Source organism: Pelodiscus sinensis, chromosome 3 (genome assembly GCF_052426305.1).
Source record: "Pelodiscus sinensis isolate ZL-2025 chromosome 3, ASM5242630v1, whole genome shotgun sequence".
In the NCBI taxonomy this organism is placed as follows: Eukaryota; Metazoa; Chordata; order Testudines; family Trionychidae; genus Pelodiscus; species Pelodiscus sinensis.
Window position 1 is genome coordinate 93,376,110 of NC_143054.1, and position 26,405 is coordinate 93,402,514.

The window sequence follows — 26,405 nt, forward strand, 5'->3', positions numbered from 1 at the left end:
ACCTCCAGGGCCTCTGCCAATCTACCCTGGAGGAAAATTCCTTCCCGACCCTAAATATGGCGATCAGCTAAACCCTGAGCATGTGGGCAAGACTCATCAGCCAGACACCCAGAAAGTTCTCTATAGTAACTCCTATCATCCCTCCATTGACCTATTTCCCACTGATAATGAATGGTCAATTAGTTACCAAGATCATGTTATCTCATCAAACCATCCCCTTCATAAACCCATCTAGTTTAATCTTGAAACCAGATAGATCTTTTGCCCCCACTACTTCCCTTGGAAGGCAGTTCCAGAACTTCACTCCTCTAATGGTTAGAAACCTTCGTCTAATCTCAAGTCTAAACTTCCTACTAGCCAGCTTATATCCATTTGTTCTTGTGTCCACATTGGTATTAAACTTAAATAATTCCTCTCCCTCCCTGGTATTTATCCCTCTAATATATTTAAAAAGTGCAATCATGTCCCCCCTCGGCCTTCTTTTGGTTAAAGTAAACAAGCCAAGCTCCTTGAGTCTCTTTTCATAAGACAGGTTTTCCATTCCTCGGATCATCCTAGTGGCCCTTCTTTGTACCTGTTCCAGTTTGAATTCATCCTTCTTAAACATGGGAGACCAGAACTGCACACAGTATTCCAAATGGGGTCTCACCAATGCCTTGTATAATGGCACTAACACCTCCTTATCCCTACTGGAAATACCTCGCCTAATACATCCCAAGATCGTATTAGCCTTTTTCACGGCCATGTCACAATGGCGGCTCATAGTCATTCTATAATCAACCAGGACTCCGAGGTCCTTCTCCTCCTCCGTTACTTCCAACTGATGTGTCCCCAGCTTATAACTAAAATTCTTGTTATTAATCCCTAAATGCATAACCTTACACTTCTCACTATTAAATTTCATCCTATTGCTATCACTCCAATTTACAAGATCATCCAGATCTTCCTGTATGATATCCCGATCCTTTTCTGAATTGGCAATAGCTCCCAACTGTGTGTCATCTGCAAATTTTATTAGGACACTTCCACTTTTGGTGCCAAGATCAGCAATAAAAAGATTAAGTAAAATTGGCCCCAAAACTGATCCCTGAGGATCTCCGCTAGTAACCTTCCTCCAACCTGACAGTTCACCTTTCAGTATGACCCGCTGTAGTCTCCCCTTTAACCAGTTGCTTATCCACCTCTCAACTTTCATATTAATCCCTATCTTTTCCAATTTAACCAATAATTCCCCATGTGGTACTGTATCAAATGCCTTACTAAAGTCGAGGTAGATTAGATCCACTGCATTTCCTTTATCTAAAAAATCTGTTACTTTCTCAAAAAAGGAGATCAGGTTGGTTTGGCACGATCTACCTTTTGTAAAGCCATGTTGTAATTTGTCCCAATTGCCATTAGCCTCAATGTCTCTAACTACTTTCTCCTTCAAAAATTTTTCCAGGATCTTACATACTACAGTTGTCAAACTAACAGGCCTATAGTTACCCAGGTCGCTTTTTTTCCCTTTCTTGAAAATCGGAACTATATTAGCAATTCTCCAGTCAAATGGTACAACCCCTGAGTTTAGAGATTTATTAAAAAATTTTGCTAATGGACTTGCAAGTTCATGTGCCAGTTCCTTTAATATTCTTGGATGAAGACTATCTGGGCCCCCCGATTTACTCCCATTAAGCTGTTCAAGTTTGGCTTTCACTTCGGATATGGTAATATCTACCTCCTTATCCTCAGTCCCATTTGTTAACTTACCATTATCCCTAAGATCTTCATTAGCCTCATTAAAGACTGAAGCAAAGTATTTGTTCAAATATTGGGCCATTCCTAGATTATCCTTAACCTCCACTCCATCCTTAGTAATTAGTGGTCCTACTTCTTTTTTTGTTTTTTTCCTATTTATATGGCTATAAAACCTTTTACTATTGGTTTTAATTCCCTTTGCAAGGTCCAACTCTACCTGACTTTTAGCCTCTCTCACTTTATCCCTACATGCTCTAACCTCAATAAGGTAGCTTTCTTTATTGATCCCTCCCATTTTCCACTCCTTATATGCTTTCTGCTTTTTCTTAATCACCTCTCTGAGATGCTTGCTCATCCAGCTTGGTCTAACACACCTGCCTATAAATTTTTTCCCTTTTCTAGGGATACAGGCTTCTGACAGCTTCTGCAACTTTAACTTAAAATCATTCCAGACCTCCTCCACTTTAAGATCCATAATTTCTTTAGTCCAATCAACTTCCCTAACGAATTTCCTTAATTTACTAAAGTTAGCCCTTTTGAAATCAAAAACCCTAGTCTCAGATTTATTTTTGTTTATCCTTCCATTTAATTTAAACTGAATTAGCTCATGATCACTCGAGCCAAGGTTGTCTCCTACAACCATTTCATCTATGAGGTCCTTGCTACTCACCAAAACCAAATCTAAAATAGCATCCCCCCTTGTTGGTTCAGCAACTACTTGATGAAGGAATTCATCAGCTATCACATCTAGGAAAATCTGAGCCCTATTACTATTACTAGCACTTGTTCTCCAGTCTATATCTGGAAAGTTGAAATCTCCCATGATTACACAGTTTCCATGAGTATTTACTTCATTAAAAACATTAAAGTGGTCTCTATCCATATCCAAATTGGATCGTGGTGGTCCATAACACACCCCAAGCACTATCCCAGGGGAGGATCTGATAGTTTTCTTCCCCAATGTGATTTTTGCCCACATGGACTCTGTCTTCTCCATTCCATCACTTTTTATTTCTTTACAATCTACCTCATCTTTGATATACAATGCGACTCCACCACCTTTACCCTTATTTCTGTCTTTCCTAAACAGCACATACTCAACAATACATTTAATTTCCCTCTACATTTCCCTCTACATTATCTACAAGCCTTTCTCTAACACCTGTCCACTTCATTATTCTCAAGCACATTAAAACTCAGTATAGAAACTGTGGTGCTTTCACAATCCTACTGCACATCTGCAACATCAAGTAATAAACTGGGTTCTGCTTATTTCAAAAGACTGGGATAGTAAGTCTATGAACGAGCTGTACTAAGCCAACCTAATAATAGGTGAATAAGTATAGTAGGGCCTAGACTTTTATTTAATACACATTCATTTCCGGTGTTAACAAGGCAGTTCAATATTAAACAAACCACTTCCAAATAATAGAAAGAACTGACCATCATTAATCATTCTGTTAGAACATAAAAATGCCTGTCATTTTAGAAGGTCAACAAAGCATATTTCCTGATCAAGCTCTCTGAAGTTAACAAGGAATGAATGCAGCATGGCACCTTTCCACTTCAGAAAGGACCACTGCTCACAGGATATTCCCCTAACCCAGCAAGGCTACTGTATATCAATACGATCAGCATACATACTGCGTACTCTCTACACTTCAATATAAATATGCGTATTTACATATTGTGTGTGTACACCGTTTTGTTTTGGGATGTTTTTTGGATAGGTAGAGAGGCGGAAAGTGCTAGAGAAACCAAAAATTCACCAGTTAACAAAAAGCATACTCCCTTTCAATACACGATTAACAAAACGGACATCAAAAATTCTTATCCCTCCAGTACATAAACTTGTTGGGTTTGGTTCTTTTTTAATACACCAAGGCAAGTTTCATACAATGAAATGTCTAGATTTAAGATATGCCATAGGAAGAGAGTCTCTCAACTAAATGGATCAGCAGATAAACTCTCACAAAGTTTCTCTGATCTCCTACCCCCCCTAGATGGCCAATTCAAACCATTAGTAGCACAATGACAGCAAGAATACAGTACTCAATTGCTCAGTTGTCTGGCAAGTTTTAGAGTGTTCCATTTAAATCCTGTTCTCCTGCAGTAGAGAGAGAGCATGTTGGCACATCTTTTCTCCATCAATGTCTTTAAAGGAAGGGCTTCATATTTCATGACGCTGTTGGCATTCTCTCCCCTCTTCAAAAGCTGCAAAATGCTCAATTTTCTCTATAGAACTTCTATTTCTTGGTGGATATTTTTCTACTTTTCAGAGCAGCAAGTTAGTCATTTCTTTTCACCCTTACACACATCCACACAACTTGGTCTTATTCACAGCCAGCTGAAAATAATTTTTGCCTATATAAATCCCCACAAAACTGCACTTTATTCAAAGTAAAAGGAGAGACTAGAAATTAAATCTTTAGACTAAATTTTAAACTCCTCCTCACCTGTGTCTGCATCTTAACCACAGCCTTTTTATGCTACTTGCAAACTATGTTAGGTCTGCTAGAGCCATGTAAATATGGATCGTGTAGCCCTTCTGTCCCAGTATTTCCACCAATAACCTTCCTGCGGGCCTGTTCTGGGCCAGTGAAGACAGACTGATTCTGAGCTAATGCAGCTGGTACACTGGTGGCCCACCCTCTATGCACCCCAATGCAGAAAGTGGCATGTATCTGCCCCTCTGCCCCCAATCCAGGATGAATTTTGTTCAATTTGAATACCAAAGCATTATTCATGTGGAACATTAAAGAAATTTAGACATCTGTGTCAAACAACCTTTCCTCTTTTTGACAGTTAATATCTTTAACTTTTACAACTCATGCTGTAGCTTTTAACCATGGAATTATTGAATGATCTGCACCAGAACCAGCAATGTATATTTTGGGTTGGGAGGGGCAGGGTAAATGTTTCCTTTAATCTTTTACATTCATGTGAGGATTTTTTTCCATCCATGGACAAAATAATGTTTTTATGTGCACTGAGAAACATGTGACTGTGCACCACCAGCAGAAAGATAAACCGTACCTGTGGGCACACTCTCAATCAGCTGGGCAGCACAAGTGTACAGCTGAAAGACAACACTGGGCAGGGTGAAGCATTGTTGTTGTTTTTTAAATTTAGGGTGATAGTGCAAAGTCCTAACTAATTTCTGCAAGGTTTGTCACAAGGAAAAACACAATTACCTATTTCCTTATCTGGTCTTCTTCGAGATGTGTTGCTCATGTCCATTCGACTTAAGTGGGTGTGATTGCCACATGCACCCATGCCGGAAGATTTTCTCTCAGCGGTATCTCTAGGGGATCCTGGAGTGGCATACACATGCTTTGCTTTATAGGGCACTGATGGACCTCTCCGTCTCTAGCTCCTCCTTCCTGGAAACATCTAACAGACAGGAAGGAAGGAGGGACGTTGAATGGATGAGCAACACATCTCTAAGAACACCAGATAAGGAAACAGGTAATCGTCTTTTCTTCTTCAAGAAACTGCTCATGTCCATTCAACTAAGGTGATTCCAAGCAGTACCCATGGAAGTGGGTAGGAGTTTAAGGATATGCAGAATTTAGTACAGCTCCGCCAAATCCTGCACCCTCTCTGGCCTGCTGCGTGATTGTGTAACAGGTTGTGAACGTGTGAACTGAAGACAACGTTGCAGCTTTGCAGATGTCCATAATCAGGACATAGGCTAGGAAGGCAGCCAAGACGACTTAGACTCTAGTGGAGAGCCCATGTGGAAGGCAAGTACAACCTTGAAAAGAAAGGCCAGATGAGATCTAAGCTGCACCTTAACCTTGAAGACGACCATATAAGGGGGTTGTGATGATAAGGCACAGATTTCAGACACCCTCCTGGCAGATGTAATTGCCACTAAAAGGGCCACCTTGGCCAAAAGAAGTGAGAGGACAGGAGGCCAGCGACTTAAAGGGTAGCCCCATCATCTTATACAGAACTAAATCAATTTCCCCGTTGGGAGAGAAGGGCAGGGGCATGTGGGAAAAGCCTCTCAAGGCCTTTTAAGAATCTGACTGTCTAACTGTGGAGAAATACAGAATGGCCCTGAACAGGTGGATGGAAGGCCGAGATTGAAGCCAGGTGGCCAGACCCGTGCGTTTCAAAAGGAGGCAGTCCAGAATGGTCTGCAGAGAGGCCTCTATAGAGTTAATTCCCCACTCTGCAGCCCTGACCAAGAAAAAGGGTCCATTTCACCATATAAATAGAACTAGTGCAGGGTTTCCTGCTTTCCAGGAGGCCCCTTTGTCACGTCCAACAAGCAAACCTGTTCCTGTGGGTCTAGCCATGGAGCAGCCATGCCATGAGATGGTGGGGTTACATGTGCAGTAGATGGCCGCGGTCCTGCGACAGAAGATCTGTGCGGGCCAGAAGCTGCTTCACTAAGAGGTTCATGAGAGTGCCATACTAGTGCTGACACAATGAGAAGTACTCATGCTGCATCCTGTCTGAACTCCTCGAGGACATTGCTGATCATGGGAAATGGGAAGAACACATACATGCAGCCCTCCGTCCAAGAAAGGCGTTCACGAGGGAACCTTCTTCCAGGCCCAGTCTGGAGCAAAACTTGCAGCACTTCATTTTCTGTTTGATTGTGAATAAATCCACTCAAGGAGACCCCCTACTCTCAGAAGAGTGCTGAAGCTACCTTCAGGTGAAAAGCCCACTCGTGGTGACAAGAGAACTGCCTGCTCAGGCAGTCTACAAGTGCATTTGTGACCCCGACAGCTATGTGTGTGTGAGAGACGAACCTCCAAAGAAATATTGTGAAGGATAAAGTTCCAAAGCCCTAACACCTCTTTGCAGAGGACTGCAGAATAAGTCACTGTTCCTTGCCTGAGCTGCCTGAAATGAGGGGATCTGGATGCCTGGAAAAGGCAGCAGGGAACAAGAAGGGCAATTTCATCTGGAGTAGTGCCTTGTCCATTGCTTCTTTGGGTTTGTCCTTACACGTTATCATGGCCCTGTTCACCGGAACCACTGATGACAATGAGTGCCGGCTAGCCAATAGCACCTGGGGAGCGCTCCGCACCGAGGCACTAGTACTTGGTACTGAATCTGAACACTACTTTTGGGCAGCCAAAGCAGATTCTAACAGCAGTGTCTTAAGTCTTATAACTCTGTCTGTTATGGTCCTAGATGGAAAGGACCTACAGATGCAGCACTTGTCACTGATGTAGGAGTCATCCAGACAACAAAGACAGTTGCCATGTGGGTCACTAACTGGCATAGACCTGCAGCAGTTAGCACATGGTTTAAACCCAGAGGACTGGGACATGCCCTGTCCCATGACAGAGTCCAGGCAGGGGACTATATACAAAGTTCTAACAGCTAAGCACTGTCAACAACCGAATAGGAGGGAATTAACAGCAGCGGTAACTGAAGCAATGGTTCCAAGCACCATCACTGGTGACAAGAAGGAACAGGAGAGGGAAGGGCCCAGCAGCACCCTATATAGCGCAGCATGTGTGCACCACTCCCTGGGAGTGCTGGAGCCAGTCCCCTATGCATACTGCTGAGGGAAAATCATTTGGCACTGCTTCATGTGGCAAACACTCACAACTAATTTGAATGGATATGAGCAACCACGCAAAGAAGAAAGAAATTGTGATAGGATCAGATCTGAAAGTTACAAAAAAGTAGTTGAAGGCAGGTATATAAGCCTCAGTCTGAGGAGATCTCTGTTCCCAGGGTAACAGGGAGGGGCTGGGTCTAGAATCAGCTTAGGCAATCACGGGCAGTTGAACACCTGGGACTAATTGACCAGGCCTGCAGAGGCCAACTGGCACTTGGGGTTAATTAGGGAAACCAGCTGAGACTGGTTATAAAAGGAGCTTGCCTGTAGTTGGTGGTGGGCATGTGTAGGTGAGAGGATGGAGGAAAGCGCTGATGGGAGTAGGAGGAACACAGACAACAAGTAGACACTAGGGCTATGTCTATATTGGCCCCTTCTCTGGAATAGGCATGTTAATTTCCAACTTCAGAATAGGGAAATCCGCAGGAGATTTAAATAAACATGGCCGCCGCTTTTTTTCCGGCTTGGGGAAAAACCGGAAAAAAGCATCTAGACTGGCGCGATCCTCCGGAATAAAGCCCTTTTCCGGAGGATCTCTTATTCCTACTTCAAAGTCAGAAAATGTTGTTTCTCTGGATCAGATATTCATTTTAAGGACATGCAAAGAGTTGCCAGAACAGTCCATGAAATCCCTTCTATTATTTCACATCTTTTTTCTTTCAAAAATATACTTTTTTCAGGACTTTGACATTAACGTTAATTCTTTTTTCCTCCGCCTTTCTTAAAAACTAGTTCTACAACGTTAGAACCAATTCTGAAGGACCAAGCTCTAGAAGATGCTCATCTTACCCATGCCATTCCTGTCCACTACAATTTAGACATTCTTCCGATTGCATTTGTACCCAGAGGGGAAATGGCCCTTACATTAAAAACCAGCCATCATTAAGCAGTTCGCCTTCAGCAGTCCATTAGAGGCTCTCACTCAATGACCCGACATTGCCGCACAGTGCTTCTGCTCTTAATGGGCAACACAAATGTGTAAATGAACTATCTTCTTTTGATGAAGGGTAAATGCACCAATAGATAACACAAAATGGACAGAAAAGCACCACTGTCCCCAACTAACTATGGAATATGTCCCCAATAATATTATTAAAAGAGCAGTATTGTTCATAAAGCATTACACAAAAAAAGATGACCTAATGAACACAAGGTATATCAAACTGTCCCACAAGAGTGGCTAGGGGAGTATTCTACATCCAGAAATCTGATTTCATCTTCTCACTCATGGCCCTTAATGTTTCTAATGTATACTTTAATTATACAGCTGATGGTGATATTTTCCCAAGACTTCACTTAGATAGACAAGTAGAAAATATTTGTTTTAATGGGTATAAAAAGACATGTAGGTAACTCAAAGGGAAAGAGGAGCTATATAGAACCCCATCTTTCTTTCCCTATTTAAATGAGTACAAGTCAGTTTACGAACTCTCCCTCCCCACATTTCATAAAATTCTCTCATTATTCCAACCTCATTTTCAATACAACTCCATGCAGCTGCACTTATGCAAGTAAAGAGAAACAGTACACAAAAATGCAGAAAAATCCAGCAACACTGAAAAATGTTTACTTTCTCAATACTTTTCTGTCGAAATTAGCCCACCCACAGTTTGAGCTGTGCAAAATCTTCAATGGAGACCTATTACACTGCATATCACTAACCCCATTACATCTTGCAAGGAGTAATTCTGATTACTCGAATGTTGCCCAGCCTACTTAAGTATATTGTTCTGGACAAACATAGCAACAACCCACATTTGACTGTAACACAATTAAATTGTATTTATGCATATATTTTCACCAATTACCAGCCTTCTTGCTCAACTATACAGTTATAGATGCGATATTCAAATAATTTTTATCCTACATAAGGATACAGAATGCAAGTAGAAAGGTATAAGTGGGATGTTGGCCATATTAGATAATGTTTCCATTGACATTAATGATAAAATTCAGATTCTTTATGAAAACTGTAGCTCCAACAATTTACGAGTTTTAATATTTAAAACTGCAGGAGACTACCTCCTGTAATTATTCCTTTTTACATTTAATAAAACGTTTTATATTCCACATAATATGGTTTTCCCCTAACAGAAATAACAGACTTTTCCCTTTGATTCTAATTTGAAAAGTGCAGACTATATTGATTTAGAAAAATACACCTGAAGCTGCATTACTCATTCAAAAGAGTTTATCATATCTGGTGCGACAGTAGGCAAATACCATAGTTAAAGTTGCAAAACACTTTCCATTATTAGTTGTCACATGCTCACAACATTCCAAAACACTTGCCTGTGGGTCTGAAATTTTCCATGCTTGACTTCAGTCCAATGAGAGCTTTTTGTAAAGTTTGATTAAAGTTTCTTCAGCTATTCAAATTATGGGAGAGAAAAACAAAAAACTGCTACCAGCTATCCACATACATTACCTCAAGTATCAGAGGGGTAGCCGTGTTAGTCTGAATCTGCAAAAGTGACGAGGAGTCCTGTGGCACCTTATAGACTAACTGAAATTAGTCTATAAGGTGCCACAGGACTCCTCGTCGCTTTTACATTACCTCAACCATCTTAAACAGCAGAAGTTTGAAAGCTGAGATTTGGCCTTCAAATAATCCTCTCAGAATATTTTGTTCTTTGCTTAGTTTCAAAAAAATGCTTAATTTTGAAAAAGGGGGATTTAAAACTGCACACTGGGCATGTGTAATACCCTTTTTTTCAAATAGCTAGGTGTCAAAGCCTTAATCAAGCACCCTCTAACGTAGCCCAGATCAGGCATTGGGCAGTGGAAATTTGTGAAGATGTGAAAAATGAAGCACTCTTCCCCCAAACCCACAAAGCAGCTCCATGAAGAGGACTTCAGCCAATAGTTGGTTATAGCTTTATTATACCCTAAATGAGTTGGGCTGCTTGAGAAGACCGGAGCATCAATGCATTCTCTGCCCCTAGCCTTGCACCTCAGTGTGCAGCAGATCTGGTGACGCATACCCCATGTTCAGCTTTCTTGCATCCAACCCCCTTGCCATACAGAGTAGCGAGCTGGTTATTACCCTTAAAAGAGATCCCTGGCACATGAAGAGCAATAGAAAAGTGAGGATTTGCAAAAATAAGGAGCAGAAGTTTAACTTGAATTGCACCCTCTCTTTCTGTTGCCTCTATTTTACCTTTCCCTAGCTGGATGGCTGCTGGAAGTGAGCGCCATGGGAAGCTAGAGTGCTACTAGCTGCTCTTCTATCCAAATTGCATCCACGTTTTTTTCTACCCACAACCTGAAATTTTCAGTGAGAAAAAAAATCCAAAACAATTTGTTTTTCCAGGTTTTTCTGCTAACTGGTTTTTCAGTTTGGTGACCTATTTGCTCATCTTTACCACTTATTCCCACTGATGGTCAGAGACAACAGGATGAGAGAAAATAAAAAACCCTTCGAACTCAGTGGCTGTTTTTTTGTACTACTAGTGCTTACAATCTGAGCACCATGACAACCAGATGCAGTGAGACTCTCGAGTACAGCTCCATTGTCTGGGAACCATCATGTGAACTTGAACTCATTTCCTCTCTTGCCATTTCTCCTGTACTTCATTTAGGAGTATCTACTTCACTTTAATTCTGACTCTATAGTCTTTCTATCTTAATTGAGTAACTAACCCCTCAATCCCTCCTAACCTAGTTACATTTTCTTGTTTTGAGGGGCAGCATCTATTCATTAAAACATTACTGGAATAAATATCCAACTTATTTTACATGAGTCAAAAAGGCATCCATCTATTCTCTAGAAACCTGAGCCAAAGTGAACTGGTGACATATTGGTGAAAGCAAGTTGTTAAGTCACATTAGTCTCAATTAATATTTATGAACAGTCTGCTATTATATATTTTAGGTACTTTCAGTTCGTGTCTTAAAAAAAAAGATGTAACACTTAAAACATTCCATAAAGATGTAAAACAATGCATGCATGACAGTCTGATAATATGGCGTGTTTAGAAATAGTTTCATTATAAAAGCCTTAAGAATATCATGAGAAGTCCCTCTGCATAGTAAAACCCTAATCCTGGGCTGCGTCTAGACTGGCATGATTTTGCGGAAATACTTTTAACAGAAAAGTTTTTCCGTTAAAAGTATTTCCGCAAAAGAGCGTTTAGATTGGCACGGATGCTTTTGCGCAAAAAGTGCTTTTGCGCAAAAGCATCCGTGCCAATCTAGACACGCTTTTGCGCAAGAAATCTCCAATGGCCATTTTAGCCATCGGGCTTTCTTGCGCAAAAAATTAAGGTGCCTGTCTACACTGGCCCTCTTGCGCAAGTATTCTTGCACAAGAGGGCTTATCCCTGAGCGGGAGCATCAAAGTATTTGCGCAAGAAGCACTGAATTCTTACATTAGAACGTCAGTGCTCCTGCGCAAATTCAAGCGGACAGTGTAGACAGCTGGCAAGTTTTTGCGCAAAAGCGGCTGCTTTTGTGCAAAATCTTGCCAGTCTAGACGCACCCCTGGTGTTCTAGGCATTTCATACCCGAAATAGTGAGTGTACGAGGTTCTGGTGTTGTATAGGTCTTTTAAAAATCAAAATCACTTAAACTTACTTTAATGCCTTCTGATCAGATTACAAAGTAACATTATTGAAAAGTCAGCATTTGAAACTTGGTATTAATTCCCAAAAATTATCTAGATTTTTAAACATTTAACATACTAAAATGTGGCAATGTATAACTCCAAAGTCCTGGAGTGAAACAGCAAGCGTCTAGCTAGCTACAAGTTATGAGAGTAAAAATTACTCAATCTATAGCAACTATTAACACACAACAAGCAATAAATGAAGGGCAAGAAATGGTAAAAGGATAGTATTGCTTGTAAATGGCAAGGCTCCTCCTCTTCCCCACATGCCTAAATTGAAGTTATATTACCTACAAATAGAGTGGCCATGACCTTTTCTCCTCTTCTGCATGATTAATTACTTAATGTCCTATTAATTGGAAAATATAGTTGAATTTCAAAGGCTTTCATTTTCTTTGCATATCATCCTGTCTGGGAAGCACCGATTAAGCTGTTCATCAAAGGTGAGCATGCAAGGTCATCAAGGCTGTACCTCTTCAGTTATTCATTACCTGTCCTCAATAGTAATTAACAATGGAAATATTTCCATAATTCACCTTTCTGATTATCCCCAGATGAGCAGTCAGTTTTCTGCCAGCATCTTTTTCTGTCCTCTGAATATTATCTAATGGTTCAGTCTAAATATATCAGATATCATTTAAAATGGAAAAAAAATTGTTATGTTTATTTTAAACAGAGCAGAGTTAGCAGAAGCTGGTTAGATTCTTGTGTGTATTTAGGAGGAAGACTGAACAAACAGATTTGTTAACATTTGAAGGAATATTTGCCAAGTGCTTCCATGAGTTCTGGCTACGTAATGCTCAGAAGACCTAGCCAAAAATCACAACCAACATTTAGAATATTTACCTATTTTTTTCCTAAAACAGGCTTGTGTATTATCTAATTCTAAGGGAAGTTCAAGGGCTGTAACCTCAGTAAGAAAACTTAAAAATTCTCGAAACCACCAAGAAACATAAGCCACGAATCCTTTCCTTTTGTACCATCACCACAATGGCTCTCACCTTGAGGCATCTCAGGTGGCAAATAGTGAGGCTCTTGAGCACTGACATGCACCCAATCAAAGTCATCATATAGGTCTTGATGGTAATCACAGGGCCCCAGGCCATCATCAAAAGTGCATCCTCCTGAAAGAAAGAAAGAAAGTCAAATGTTCTATTAGTTACAAATTCCACAAAAACAAAAACCCTTTCAAAAATCTAATAGGGGTGTTTCTTCTAGGCCCATCTTCCACAGAACCCACCTGGCCTGTGACATTGTTCACAAGCTATTTATCTGCAGCGCTAAAAATAACAAGCATCCCATCCACCAACGTTCTTCTCTTTAAATTTTCTCTGCTTCTACAGCCAAATCCCTCCAACAACTCTTCCTATTGGAGCAGGAAATCACATCTTGAACTACAGATTGTACCTGACCAGTCCCGGATGAAAGATTTTGCCTGACCAGGGGTGATCACTTCTGGACCCCCTGATGCTGCCCTCCCAACTGGCTCCTCACCCTCCTCCCGCCTTCACTGGCCCCACTGGGCAGACCTGCCACCTCTGCGCACCGGGCTCCTGCTGCCATGCCAGGCAATCCGGCTGCCTCTGGTTCACTGGGTACTCAGCGCTGCACTGTGCAGCCCCGCAGCCTCTGCATGCCAGGTAGGGTTACCATGTTTGAACTATCAAAAAAGGGGACACCTGGTGCATGCCAATGCTTCTATGATGGTGGCTGCTCCGCTCACACAGGAGGACGGGCATGGGAGCTGGTAAACTCGTCCCAGCACACGCCAAGCTCAGGACTCTGGCCACTTCCTAGCTGCTGCCGGGGCTGCCACTGCCCCCACTGGCTCTCATGGTGCAAGGCGGACACTGCATGCTGGCGCCGCCAACCAGCTAGCAGCCCAGGCTTCTGCGAGCCAGGAGGAGTGAGTGGGGGGCAAGGGAGGTTCCTGGCTGGGGCTCGTCCTGGGGAATGAAGTTAAAGGCACCGAGGGGAAAAGTGGCATAGCTAGAAATGAAACCCAGGAATCCTGCTTCCCAGAATTCCTTCCTTTCCCCTGGCCATTCCACCAAGTACCAGCTCCAACAGTCTTCACAGAGCTGAGACTGGAACTCCCAAATCTAACCAACAGACCCACTTGCCCACCTACAAGCAAGGAAAGAAGCCAGAAGTTCTAATGCCCAGTTCCTTGCTCTAGCCCCTGTCCTCCCCCAGAACCAGTCTAACACAATGCCTTTCCCCTCTCCCAGGGACGGGGACATAACCTAGTGGGGAAGAGGGTAACACGATGACTCCATAGGAGGAGCCAACCCCGCCCCCACATCAGACCTGCCCTGGGTCTCAGGAGAGCTGCCACTGCCGCAGCCATGTGCTTTTCCCTCCAGGCGCTGGGGCGTGTGGGCAGAGTGGCTATGAGCGTCCAGGCATACGGCTCCAAATGTTCAATTTGAGTGACAGACACATGCCCCACCCTCTCCCCGATCCCCTTTGCAGGGCAAAATCCCGGACATTTTTAGCTATTTAAAAAAGCCAACCAGCTGGAGATTTTAAAAGTGAAAGGGAGGACATGTCCGGGAAAAAACAGACGTATGGGAACCCTAATGCCAGGTTCCTGCTGCTGAGCCTAGCTTCTACTGCTGCTACAGGCAGCCCTGCAGCTTCTGGGCCAGGTTCCCCATGCCACATGCAGGGCTCCCCGAGCCATGCCAGGAAGCCCCATTGCCCTGCCAACTTGCAGGGCTCCCAGGCACTAGCTCTACACAGGACTCTCTGGTCCTGAAACATCCGTCCTCCTTCCAGACCACAGATTTTGCCAGACCAGAGAGTCCCAGTTAAGCAGGTTTCAAACCTGTACCGAAGTCCAAGTAGAACTTGATTCAGTGTTTGCATAATGAAAGTGACATGTTATCTAGACTAAAGAGGAAATACACAAAACTATAAACAAGGCTAACAACAGTAAAGGCGCAATCAACAACTTCCTTGATACACTGACAGCCTACACTGACAGCCTACACAGTCCAAACAGGAATAAAACTTATCGACAGAGGTTGAGCAGAGGGAAAGGAGCAAAGGGAAGAGAAAGAACTCTGACAGTATAATTACAGTCACTGAAAAGTGAAATATTTTGATTTCTTCAAAATGGATGTGACGTTCATATTTTATTAAAATCAATCCAGCCTAACAAAACACAAACTAAAGGTTCTTTTTAAGGGTCATAAACAATAGAGCTAAAAATCTTCAGTGCCCATTATCAGAACAACAGGAATTGTGAGAGGAAAGCACAAAGAGAAGAAGTGTGAGGAGGTAAGGGTAGGGAGAGAAAATGGGAGTTTGTAGCATCATAAAATCTATTATTTAGTCGGGTTTAACAGTTTTTCAAATCATCTTCCTCACTTATGTACCATCAAGGTGAAAAAGGTGAATGGGTGGAAGAAAGAGGCAAGAGGAGACACAAGAGGGTGAGACAGGAGGATGGAGTCACAAGCAAGAGTAACAGGAGTGAGGGACTTCAGGGGAGGAAAGGTATTTTTCCCAATAGGAACAGGAGATGCCATGCATGAAGCTCTGCAGCAGCTGTTATCTCCATCAAGGGTAAACAATCCCTGGATTTGCTGCTTCCCTTTGAAAATTGGAGGAAAGATCAGGAAAGATGATCTTTGATTATACCCAAGAGATAGTGAGACTGCAAATACAGAGCATGACCATCTTTATACTAAGAGAAGCTAATAATCCATTAAGAGAAGCCGTAGGGCCCTAGGGAAAAGGTTACAGAAGTATCAGGCTGTTGAAAATAAGTTTGAAGGTATTTAAGGGATGAACTCATATCTGCCTCATTGGTTTCCCAAGAAATGTCTACACAGGGACAAAGCAGTCACAGCTAGCCCAGAACAGCTGACTCAGGCTTGGGGGGTGGAGGGCAGGCACTCAAACTGCATGGCCAAAAATCACTGTGCAGCTTTTCAGGCTCCAATAAGAGCCCGAGTTCTGGGACCCTCCACGCTCACAGGGTCCTGAGGAGCTACACATCAATCCTTCAGCCCCACAGCCTAAGCCCTGTAAACCAGTCTCAACTGAACTGGGCCAACCATTTTTTTTTTTAATCCATGCATACATGTGGCCTGAGTCGTTACATTAGTCTGATTAACAATTCTCACTGCTGCAAACATAAATCCCTACTGTTTAAGAATAAACTACAGGCAATTTATAACAGGCTATAGAGTTTGTTGTTAAGATTTCAGATACAGTAATGAAAATGAAACTGGATGGTGTGAATGAAAAATGCTGTTCATGGCAAATTCAATATTATCTGGAAAATGTGTCATTTTCACTTCACATCCCCTGTGCTATGGGTGGAGGCCTGCCAGCCCTGCAGGGATCAGGAGCCAGGACTGCCAGCAGCAGCAGCCAGTAGCCAAAGCATGGGGAGCCAGTAGAAGTTAACTGATTAACCAGGATTTTACATCCCTAGTTTTAACAAGTTCAGTCTTCCTGGCATTTTGAAAATTGCGTGCAGGACTCATGTCATAAAACCATGATATCAGAGTTGGCAGTGGAAGCAGGAGTTTGGTCTGTCACATCGTTTGGCCAAGGTTATGCTCCCCACTTACCCTCTTCCCCAATGAAATTGCTCTGTTTATTATGCCAATTGTTACTAAATGCTACTTTCACCTAGTATGGACAGCACGAATGAAGTAGATAAAATGCAGTACAAATAAATCATCATCAACTGGCAACCTAAACTGGAATTCTGTTCCTCATCTGACAAGTTGGACTGCCCTGTCCAAAAATCTGAATTCAGCCTCATTTCCATCTAAGTGAAGCCTTGTATGGATCATGCTTTTCATGCATCACGTTGACAATATGAACATAAGAAAAAAAGCAACATTGATATTCCACTCCGAGTTTATTGCTATGCCTGTGTCACTGTCAGGGATGGCAAAGCACAGAAAGAGAAATGTTTGTGTGTCAAAGAAAGATTAACTGTATGCCGTGTTGTTGTAGCCCTGTTGGTCCCAGAATATTGAAGAGAAACATGGGTGAAGTAATATCTTTTACTGGACTTGTAGAAGAGTTCTGTGTGTGCTCTAAAGCTGGTATCTCTTACCAACAGAAGTTGGTGCAAAAATTTTTTTATAAACAATAGTCCTGTGGTACCTTAGTCTACTCGTTTTTAAAGTTACACACTAACACCCTCTGAAAAAAATTGTATCATCCACCTTGTCTTTCTAAAGAAACATTAATACCTTTTCATGTTCTTCTCTGATATCCTATTATCACCAAGATAACTTTATAATTAGCATCTATCATTATAATACCATAAAGACTTAAAACACAAATCTTGCCCTTTGATTTAACTTCCAAGACAGTGCTGTGATCATTCTACAGCAAAAACACACATTTCCATACACATTTAATTGATAAATGAATAGCAGCTTCCCTTCAAGCTAAGTTATCACTGTCTACTGTCACAGCACCAAAATAACATACTGCTTTGAAACACATGCCTTTAGGGCACACATTACCCTTTTTAATGGTTTACGTGCCCTCGGTATATAAATTAGAACTACCAATGGATATCACATTGACTCATTTCGAAGATGAATGATCTTAATTGCTGTCCTTTCAGACACACTACTAATTTTAGGTATCGGGATTCCGATTAGCAACAACAAATTGTGTCTCAGTACACAAACACAGACCTTGTCATTTTTTCGCATCACTGCCGCAACAGCAAGTAGTCATTTACAATATACACACGAAGAAGTTATCAAGATGAATTATCAACCTGCTACAAAATCCACTTTAAATAAAAGGTACAATATCAAAAGGGGAAGAGCTCTATCTAAATTCATATGCTTCACCTAACAATAACCAATACTCGTTTCAGAGAAAAGCAAAGTCAAATGCACTTATACAATAAAGCAATATGATACATACATAAAAGGAAGTAGAAATTATTTCCCTATTCCTTCAGGTCACCTTTTATGACCTGAAGTTTGACCAAGACATTACAAATACAGATCAGCCCCTTCTGTTTATTAATCAAGCACTTACATGTTATTACACTAACTAGAGCAACTAAAGACCTATCTTGTCTAAGACACTGGGACTACGTCTAGATTAGAGTTTTCTTGGAAAAAGGTACACAAATTGTGCTCTGCAATTTGTGTACCTTTTTCCAATTTTTTCCCAAAGAGGATTTTCCAAAATTTTGCCCATCTACACTGGGCCAAATTTCAAAAATCTTCTTTTGGAAGAGCCCTTATTCGTCACAAAACGGGGAATGTAGGCGCTTCCGAAAGAGCACATCTGCTCTTCCGCAAAAAATGTCAGAAGATTTCCCTGGATGCGGTGGAGTTTTTCTGGGATACCCTGGAAAAAATTCCGCAGTGTAAACAGCCTGAGATGAAACAACAGAAGGAGTTCTCGATGGAGTGGTGAAGGTTGACATGGAAGTCCCAATTGTGGAACACTATTCATAGTCACTGAAAAAAGGGACTGATATGTTTAAACTTATTTCCAGCAAAATTGCTGATAAGTGAAAAGTGTGTTGTTAGACTGGGGGAAGGTCAACTTTCACTATAGACTGGGCCACCATCTTCCAATTCACTAAAGCAAACCACTTTTCTTTGAATAGTGATAGAAATGTAGCCGTGTTAGTCTGGTGTAGCTGAAACAAAATACAGGACTATGTAGCACTTTAAAGACTAACACGAGGGTTTATTAGATGATGAGCTTTCGTGGGCCAGACCCACTTCCTCAGATCAAATAGTGGAAGAAAATAGTCACAACCATATATACCAAAGGATACAATTAAAAAAAAGGAACACATATGAAAAGGACAAATCAAATTTCAGAACAGAAGGGCGTTGCGGGGGTGGGGGAGGTAAATGTCTGTGAGCTAATGGTATTAGAGGTGATAATTGGGGACGCTATCTTTGTAATGGGTAAGATAGCTAGGGTCTTTGTTGATACCCACGTGTAGAGTGTCAAATTTTAGCATGAATGACAGTTCAGAGAATTCCCTTTCAAGTGCAGATTTAAAAGGCTTCTGAAGTAGGATGCAGGTAATTAAGTCGTTGAGACAGTGTCCTTTCTGGTTGAAATGGAAAGAAACTGTTTTTTCTTTGAGATCCTGTCTAATATCTGTTTTGTGGGCATTGATCCTTTGGCGAAGTGTCTGAGATAGGGACATTCTCTACCTGTGTGTTTTCACAGCATAGAGCACAAGAGAGCACCAATACTAACAAAGGTCTCTGAGCATAACTGTTACAGGGCATCCCCGCTACAAGTCATCAACACTTGTAGGAACTGATGCATTATAAGCCCTCCCATTACCTGCTCTTAAGTTGCGCAAAAAAAAAATTGCGCAAATGAAAATCAGCCATGGGGGAAAAAATTCCTTGCTTTAAGTTGTTTGACTAAGTCCATGTTTTTTGGAAGTATCTTGGCCTTAAAGCCAGGCCAGCCTGTATATCAATATTTAATGAGCATAGTGAGCCAAGTCAGAGATGAATTCCAAATGACCAGAGGGACTGAGGAAGAGAAAGGGTCTAAGATAACCCTGAATTCCTACTGTAATGTAGTAAGATCAAGCCCATTACTTGAGAAATCAGTAACAATTCCTAGGCTGAATATAATAGCCTATGTGGAGCCGGGCACCTCTCTTCATGCCTTTCAAAACACCATTCCATCTGGTTGGGGTAAAATTTCCTAGATAATGTCTTTGAAAGCCCTTAACGAAGTGTATACATATTGCTGAGTTCAGGGCAGGGGTGGGTAATATTTTTTGTTGGGGGGCCATTCCAAGGTTTTGGAAAGTGGTCAAGGGCTGCACTCTTCTGTGGGGTGGCTCTAGGATGGAGGTTGGATACAAAAGGGCTCATGGAGTAAGGAACTGGTGTGCAGGAGATGGTGTGAGGTCTGAGGGGGAGTTTGAATGAAGAAGAGGATAGGGGAATGAGGTGCAAGATCTGGAATGGTGTTTGGGTGCAGGAGAGAATTCAGGCATGGGGGAGGGGTGTAAGAAGGGGTACAGGATCTGGAAAGGAGTTGTGACCTGAGGCAAGAGGGGACAGAAGGTTTGGATGGTGACTTGGGGTGCAGGAGAGGCTGGGATGGCAGAGGCAGGCTCTGCATGGGAGCCGCTTACCTAAGAGTGTGTCTAGACTACAGAGTTTTGTCGACAAAAGTGGACTTTTGTCGACAAAACTATACCTGCGTCCACACTACCGCTGAGTTCTGTCGACATAACGTCGACAGAACTCAGCAGTTTTGTCGACTCTGGTAAACCTTATTTTACGAGGCATAACGCCTTCTGTCGACAGAGTTTCTGTTGACAGAAGGTGTTATTGCATGTAAACTGTCCTTTGCGTCTACACTACCATGTCGACAAAGCAGCTTGCTTTGTAGTATAGTGTAGACGCTCTTTGTAGTGTAGACGCTCTTTGTCGACAGAAGTTTTGTCGACAGTATCTGTCGACAAAACTTCTGTCGACAAAAGCCTGTAGTCTAGACGTACCCTAAGTGTCTCCTGGCCAGCAGCGCTGCAGCACCCCCAAGACAGGCTGGACTTCTTGCCTGCTGCAGCCCCAGACTGCTTGAAACTGCAGGCTGCTCCCTCCACGTGGCTCTCAGCTCCAAGGGGGAGAAAAGTCTTGTGCTACCCCCATCCCCCAGCCAATCTCTCAGCTCCTATTGGGTGCTTCCAGCCAATTGGAGCTGAGGATTGGGCTAGGGACAGGGAGATCACACAGCCTCTCCCACTACCTGCAGAGCAGAGAGCTGCATGGACTTTAATCCGCAGCAACTGCATGCCTGAGGGTCCCAGTGTGGTCCCAGAGGGTCCCATGCGCAGATCACCCAAACCCAGCTCTTCCAGGTTACAATCTACTCGCCACAGGCCACAAGCGAGTAGATTGTATTCTTTGTCGAGCCCTGCATATAACCATGTATCATTCTCATATAACTTTGTATTAAGAGAAACTTCATAAGTCTTTATATAGATAGATCTTGTATAGGTCGTTGCTTCTTACAGACCATAGAAACTTTGTATTAAGCCCTTTATGTTATAGGCCTTAGGAATAGGAAAATGTCTTTTTTTAGGAATAGAATAGATCTCTCCCCTTTCCTTGATTGCCCTGTTGAAATGAATGAGGTGTGAATGGAGAATTAAAGGTGAGCATGTCCAGCAGCAATTGCAAGGGTGGAGAGGGGCTGGGAGCCAGATCCAAGACAATACGTGTGAAGTGAGCTCATTGAAAAGAAGACTGGACATACAGACACCTTGGGAGTCAAGCAGCAAGTGCCTGCCCTTGGAAGAACTCTCTTTGAAGCAGCATTAAGAAAGGCAAGGTGATGACTAATTAGCTGCATGAGAGGGATAAATATGAGGCATCTTGCAGAGGGACCCCAGGTTTTTCATCTTGTCAACATGGGAGCATCGATCCGGATTGGCAAAAGCCCGGCTTCACCCCTTCCCCGTCTAACTCACCTGGCCAGTGCAGTTAGCGGGAGCAACTACTGGTAACAACAAGATGGAGAGAGAGAGAGAGAGAGAGAGAGAGAGAGAGAGAGTGTGTGTGTGTGCGCGCGCGTGTGTGCATCAATGTAATATATCATAGGCATATGATAAGTATTGATTGATCTATGTATGTTCAATAAATATGGCGTGTTGCCTTATCCCCCTGAAAAAGATCCCAGGTGCTTCTTTTAAGCACAACACCGGCAGAGTGGGCTGTGGACCGGATCCAGTGGCTTGGCAGGCTGGATCCAGCCCCCGGACTGTATTTTACCTGGCTCTGGTTCAAGGGATGCCATTTTTTCATACTTTCCAGCGTAGACACTTGTTTCTTCCAAATTAGTTTCCAAACCACACACTGGCTGATAATTACAAAGGATGAAAATGTTTAAAAAAAAATATAAAGTCCTCATCTGTATTAATACAGTTTGTGAGTTTGTCATGAAAGTCACAGATGCCATGACTTTCCAAACCCTAGCGCACTGCCTGAGTTCACCTCCCTCTGCCCCCGCCATCCAGCAGCAGGAAGACAACAATGACTTTGGGTGTCAGCCTCCGGGGTTGAAGCATGGGAGGCTGTGTAAGAGCTCTCTCTGGGCAGCATCTATGCTGGGGAGGGGCTCCATGGAAGCAATGATGTGTCCCTCCCTCTCAGCTCTTAGCTGAGCATGCTGCCTCTGCCTACAAGCACGGCCCATGCTGCTCTCAGTGGTCACAGTTCCCTACCAATGGGAGCTGCACAGCTTGGGGGGGGGGGGGGGGGGAGGGAGGGGAGGCATGTCACTGGTTCCCAGAAGCTGGGTAGGAAGACTGCCATCCCAGCATGGCTCTACCACCACCCCCTACGCCCCCATACTCACTGCACCCTGTTGCCTTCCAAGCACCTATGCCCCCTGCACACCTCACAGCACTCGCTGCTTTCGCAGCCCCCCAAGCCACACCTCCAGCACTGCAGCACTCACAAGATTTAGACAGGGGTATAGCACAAACCGTGGACAAGCCCATGAATTTTTATTTACTACCCATGATTTGTCTATTACTTACTAAAAGTACCCATGACTAAAACATAGCCTTAATTACTAACAATGCCTAAAAATTAAAACCCAATTTACTTTGCATTGTTTATACTGCTTGTTCACTAAGTGAAACAAGAATGAGTCAGCCATGACTTTCATTTCTATATTACGCACTGGACCAATGCAAATTTCAGAGGCAATCATTGTAGGAGATTATTTAAATCCCACAGAAAACTAACTAATCAACTACTCATATAAGCTAAAGAGAAAAAAAAACCATGGAAACATTTCCTTGTTAACTAACTAAAGAAATCCCAGAATTTGGATATTAATTATTTTCCTTTTTAACGAGAATCATTGGCTCAGGCTACTTTCATGGGAGCTTCATCCACCACATACAGTTTTAATTTCTTAAAACTGGGGAACCATTTTTGGTTGTATACCAAGGGGTGTTATAAAGAAAGGTGGCTATTCTACATTTAATTTTAGACACATAAATTGAAGTTAACCTTGCAGAATGCCCATCTTAGCAATGGTATTGGGACACTGAGTAAGATATACTAAATTGTGCTTTATACTCCAATTTGCGTATGTCCCTTAGAAGTCATTTAGAAACAGAGAAGACAGTGTAGCCTACAGGGCTAACCTGCTTGCTTACCTATACATATCTATATACTTTCTTATGGTTTAATCATTTGTTTTATTATAGTCTATAGGTTTATAGCCAAGTAATTTGGTTGCAACACAAGAGACCTACAGGCCATATCCTGTATGTTAAGCTAAGGCAAGTTAGTGTTCTTGGCTGGGACCTTTCACCCAGATAGCGCTAACAATCATACACATGTCTGGGACCTTTTATCCTGACAGCAAAAGATGACTTACATGTTTAGGACCTTTCACCTGAATAGACAGTGACAAGATAGAGTGACTTTTCATGGTATATAGGCTTCCAAAAAAACCTTCAAATTTAATAAGTACTCCTCTAAGAACAAAAATAACATAGGCGAGAGTGTTCTAGAATCATGAATACATATTATGTCATGAATATGTACAAACATGTTACATGTGTACAGCTCATGGAGTTAAGTGTACTCCAATAGTTTGTGGTTAAGGAAGTTAAATTTGGGCATAGAAGGAAGTCCCAGGCTCTTATGCTGATACAACAAGGTGCCCAGATCTTTTGTTAGGAGAGAAAAAGTAGAGAAAAAAGAAAACGGAAGGGGAGAAGAGTCAAAGAAAGAAGAAGGGCAGAAGGAGTTAGGAATTGAGATTAGTCTCTAAACTTTGTCATTGAACTTTATTTTTCTAATAGACAGTTAGGTAAACTAAGTTAGCTTCAGTAAGCTTTTGGCATTAGCTTTGAACCTCTCACCTGAGAGCTGAGAAGCCTGTACCTGAACTGCTGTACCAGAGAGAAGCTCATCCTCTGTCTCAAGTTATCAAGATTGGGTGTGAGTATATTAACCACTACTTATAGAAATAATGCCATGTGCATCTTAGACTAATAATACTGCATTTGTAACCCAGATTTATTTTACTATTCAAATTGCTATTTGATTTCAATTCCATATATTTTAATAACGTTTAAAATTATTTTGTCACAGTGTGAACATCCTGTCATAGCCCCGAAGTTCCCTGATATATTCTGTGTAGTCTGATTCTGGGACAAAAACCTTATTATCTTCTGATTAGTTCAATTGACGAGCCTAACCAACTGTCCAAATTAATAATATTTACCATCCTTAAAAGCAGGCTAGAATAGTCCAGTAGTTAAAAGGAAATCAGTACTTGAACAGTTGTGATGAAGTTTCTGTTGAACCTTCTCTGTATGTTTTATGACTGTCTTATTTGCAGCTAGCAACAATTTACTGGAATAAGTTATAACATATAAACATAAAATAAGCAGGCTTATACTTAAATTAATAAAGATTATGTAATAATTAAGATTTAATGGATCATATATTAAGCAGTAACCTAATCACCCTAAGGTATAAAGTATCCAACTATTTTTATTCATAATTTATGAGTCTTTCAGCCCATGATCATTAGGGATGGATGGATTTAAACATCTATCGCTTCCTTTTTACTAATATAATAACAGACAAATTAATGCTAGGTGCACAAAAATATAGTGGAATACACAGCAATCAACAGGCAGGATCAACTTATTGGAAGAAAATTCCAGTTTAAAGCCATATTTACACTCCATTTTCTTTACTGTGGAAGCCACTCAAACTCACGTTTCAAATAGGGATGGAAGCATAAGCTTATTGGATAGTCGACTAGTTCCTCAGATAGTCGCTTCTCTTCCCCCTCCTTCCTTGCTGCCTCTATCACCTGATTTCCCCCAGCACCATATCTGCCGGGGGGGGGGGGAGCAGGGGAGACAGAGGGGTAGGGGGTACCAGACTCATGCTGGGTCCCCCCATGCTGTGTAGGAGACTCTTAATACATTTAAAAGGCAGAGCCACAGAGGGGTTAGCCCCAGGGCCAGGAGCTAACTGCTGCAGCTCCCCTGCTTATGAACTAGTAGATGGAAAGCCACCACATCAGAGGCTCATATAACTGCACATTCTCTAGCGTGATATATGGCCATCAAGCACCAGTAATGCCTCTCTGCCATATATATTGGTCACACTGGACAGTCACTACGACGAAGAATAAATGGACACACATCAGATATTAGAAGCGGTAACACACAGAAATCTGAAGGGGACCATTTTAACCTGCCTGAGCACTCATTAATGGATTTAAAAGTAGTCATTCTTCTGGGGAAGAAATTCACAAGCCAAATGCAGAGAGAGCGCAGTACTTCAAATGCAAATTTGACACTGTTTCCCTGAGCTTGAACAAAAACTTGAACTGGATTGCCTATTAGAAAATCAGGTCTCTTTACATTCAACACCCCAGTGACATCAAAAGCTAAGTATGGGACACTACCAGCCCACTCAATTACCCTCATTAGCACCAGAAGTACAATTGTCAGGTAATTTTTCTACTCTCCCTTTTTCTGTTATGAGGGTCTCCTTTTTTTCTTCACTCAAGTTCATCTGAGGAAATGGGGTTTAGTTCACTTTACTATAGATTAAAGATGTTCAGTAGCGAGTAAATGACTAATCATGTACTTGATACAAATTGTAGAATGCTCAATTTCCCAATGCTCAACATAGCATTCCAGCACTGAATTTTAGCTTTGGTTTTTAACTGTTAGGATCTCTTGTTTCAGGCAATGAATTCCCTTTTGATCCACCACCTTTATGACCTCCATTCAAACTCATTTGTTGTTGATCTGAAAGTCCATGATTTCCTTCTAACTTGCTAACTGACTGAGTCTTATTTAAAAAACAAACAAAAAAAACCCCAAAAAACACTACGAACATGAACAGGTAGTTAGCCTAACTCGTAACAATAGGCCCACCTCTTAATTCAATAGATTCCAAGTCACTGTGGAAGATGTTGCAACAATATGGATTTAGATAGTTTCACTGGTCAAGATGCAGCAGAAAGGTTGAAAATACTGTGTAAGGACAGCAAATAGAGACACCAATTGTTTTGATATAATCTCTTAAGTAATCTCTTTTATCGCCCCTTTTATGCATTGTAATAGATCACATGACACAACCTGTATTATCTTTAATATTGCTCTATCTAGTGTAGTGGGAAAACTTTCAGATCCTGACTTTACCAATTACATTTTTCTGTTGGATACACATGATGATGCCATGAAAAAGAGCATTATCAATGTTTCAAGGATGCCAAAGTAGGACTAAGGATCAGCCAAAAGAAAGCATAAGTCATGATCGTTGAAGGATAGTCAGCAACGATGGTGTATTTATGTTTGAAAATTAACAATACTCCATTGTTAATGAGTCAATGTATCTTTGAAGCAAAACCAGTGCTGATGGCCAAGGAAGTAAAAGCAAGAACTAGGAAGGCAAGTGGCACTTTCCTGAG

At 41.9% G+C, this 26,405-nt stretch overlaps 1 protein-coding gene across 7 annotated transcripts in view; it reads right to left on the minus strand.

Moving 5' to 3' along the window:
- PTPRK (protein tyrosine phosphatase receptor type K) overlaps positions 1 to 26,405 on the minus strand; it is a 588,884-nt gene that overhangs the window by 453,280 nt on the left and 109,199 nt on the right. For all 7 annotated transcript variants that reach the window (XM_075924132.2, XM_075924131.2, XM_075924133.2 and 4 more), the window contains exon 2: positions 12,935 to 13,057. In XM_075924132.2, the coding sequence (XP_075780247.1) occupies positions 12,935 to 13,057 (123 nt within the window). The remainder of the gene's footprint in view (positions 1 to 12,934; positions 13,058 to 26,405) is intronic.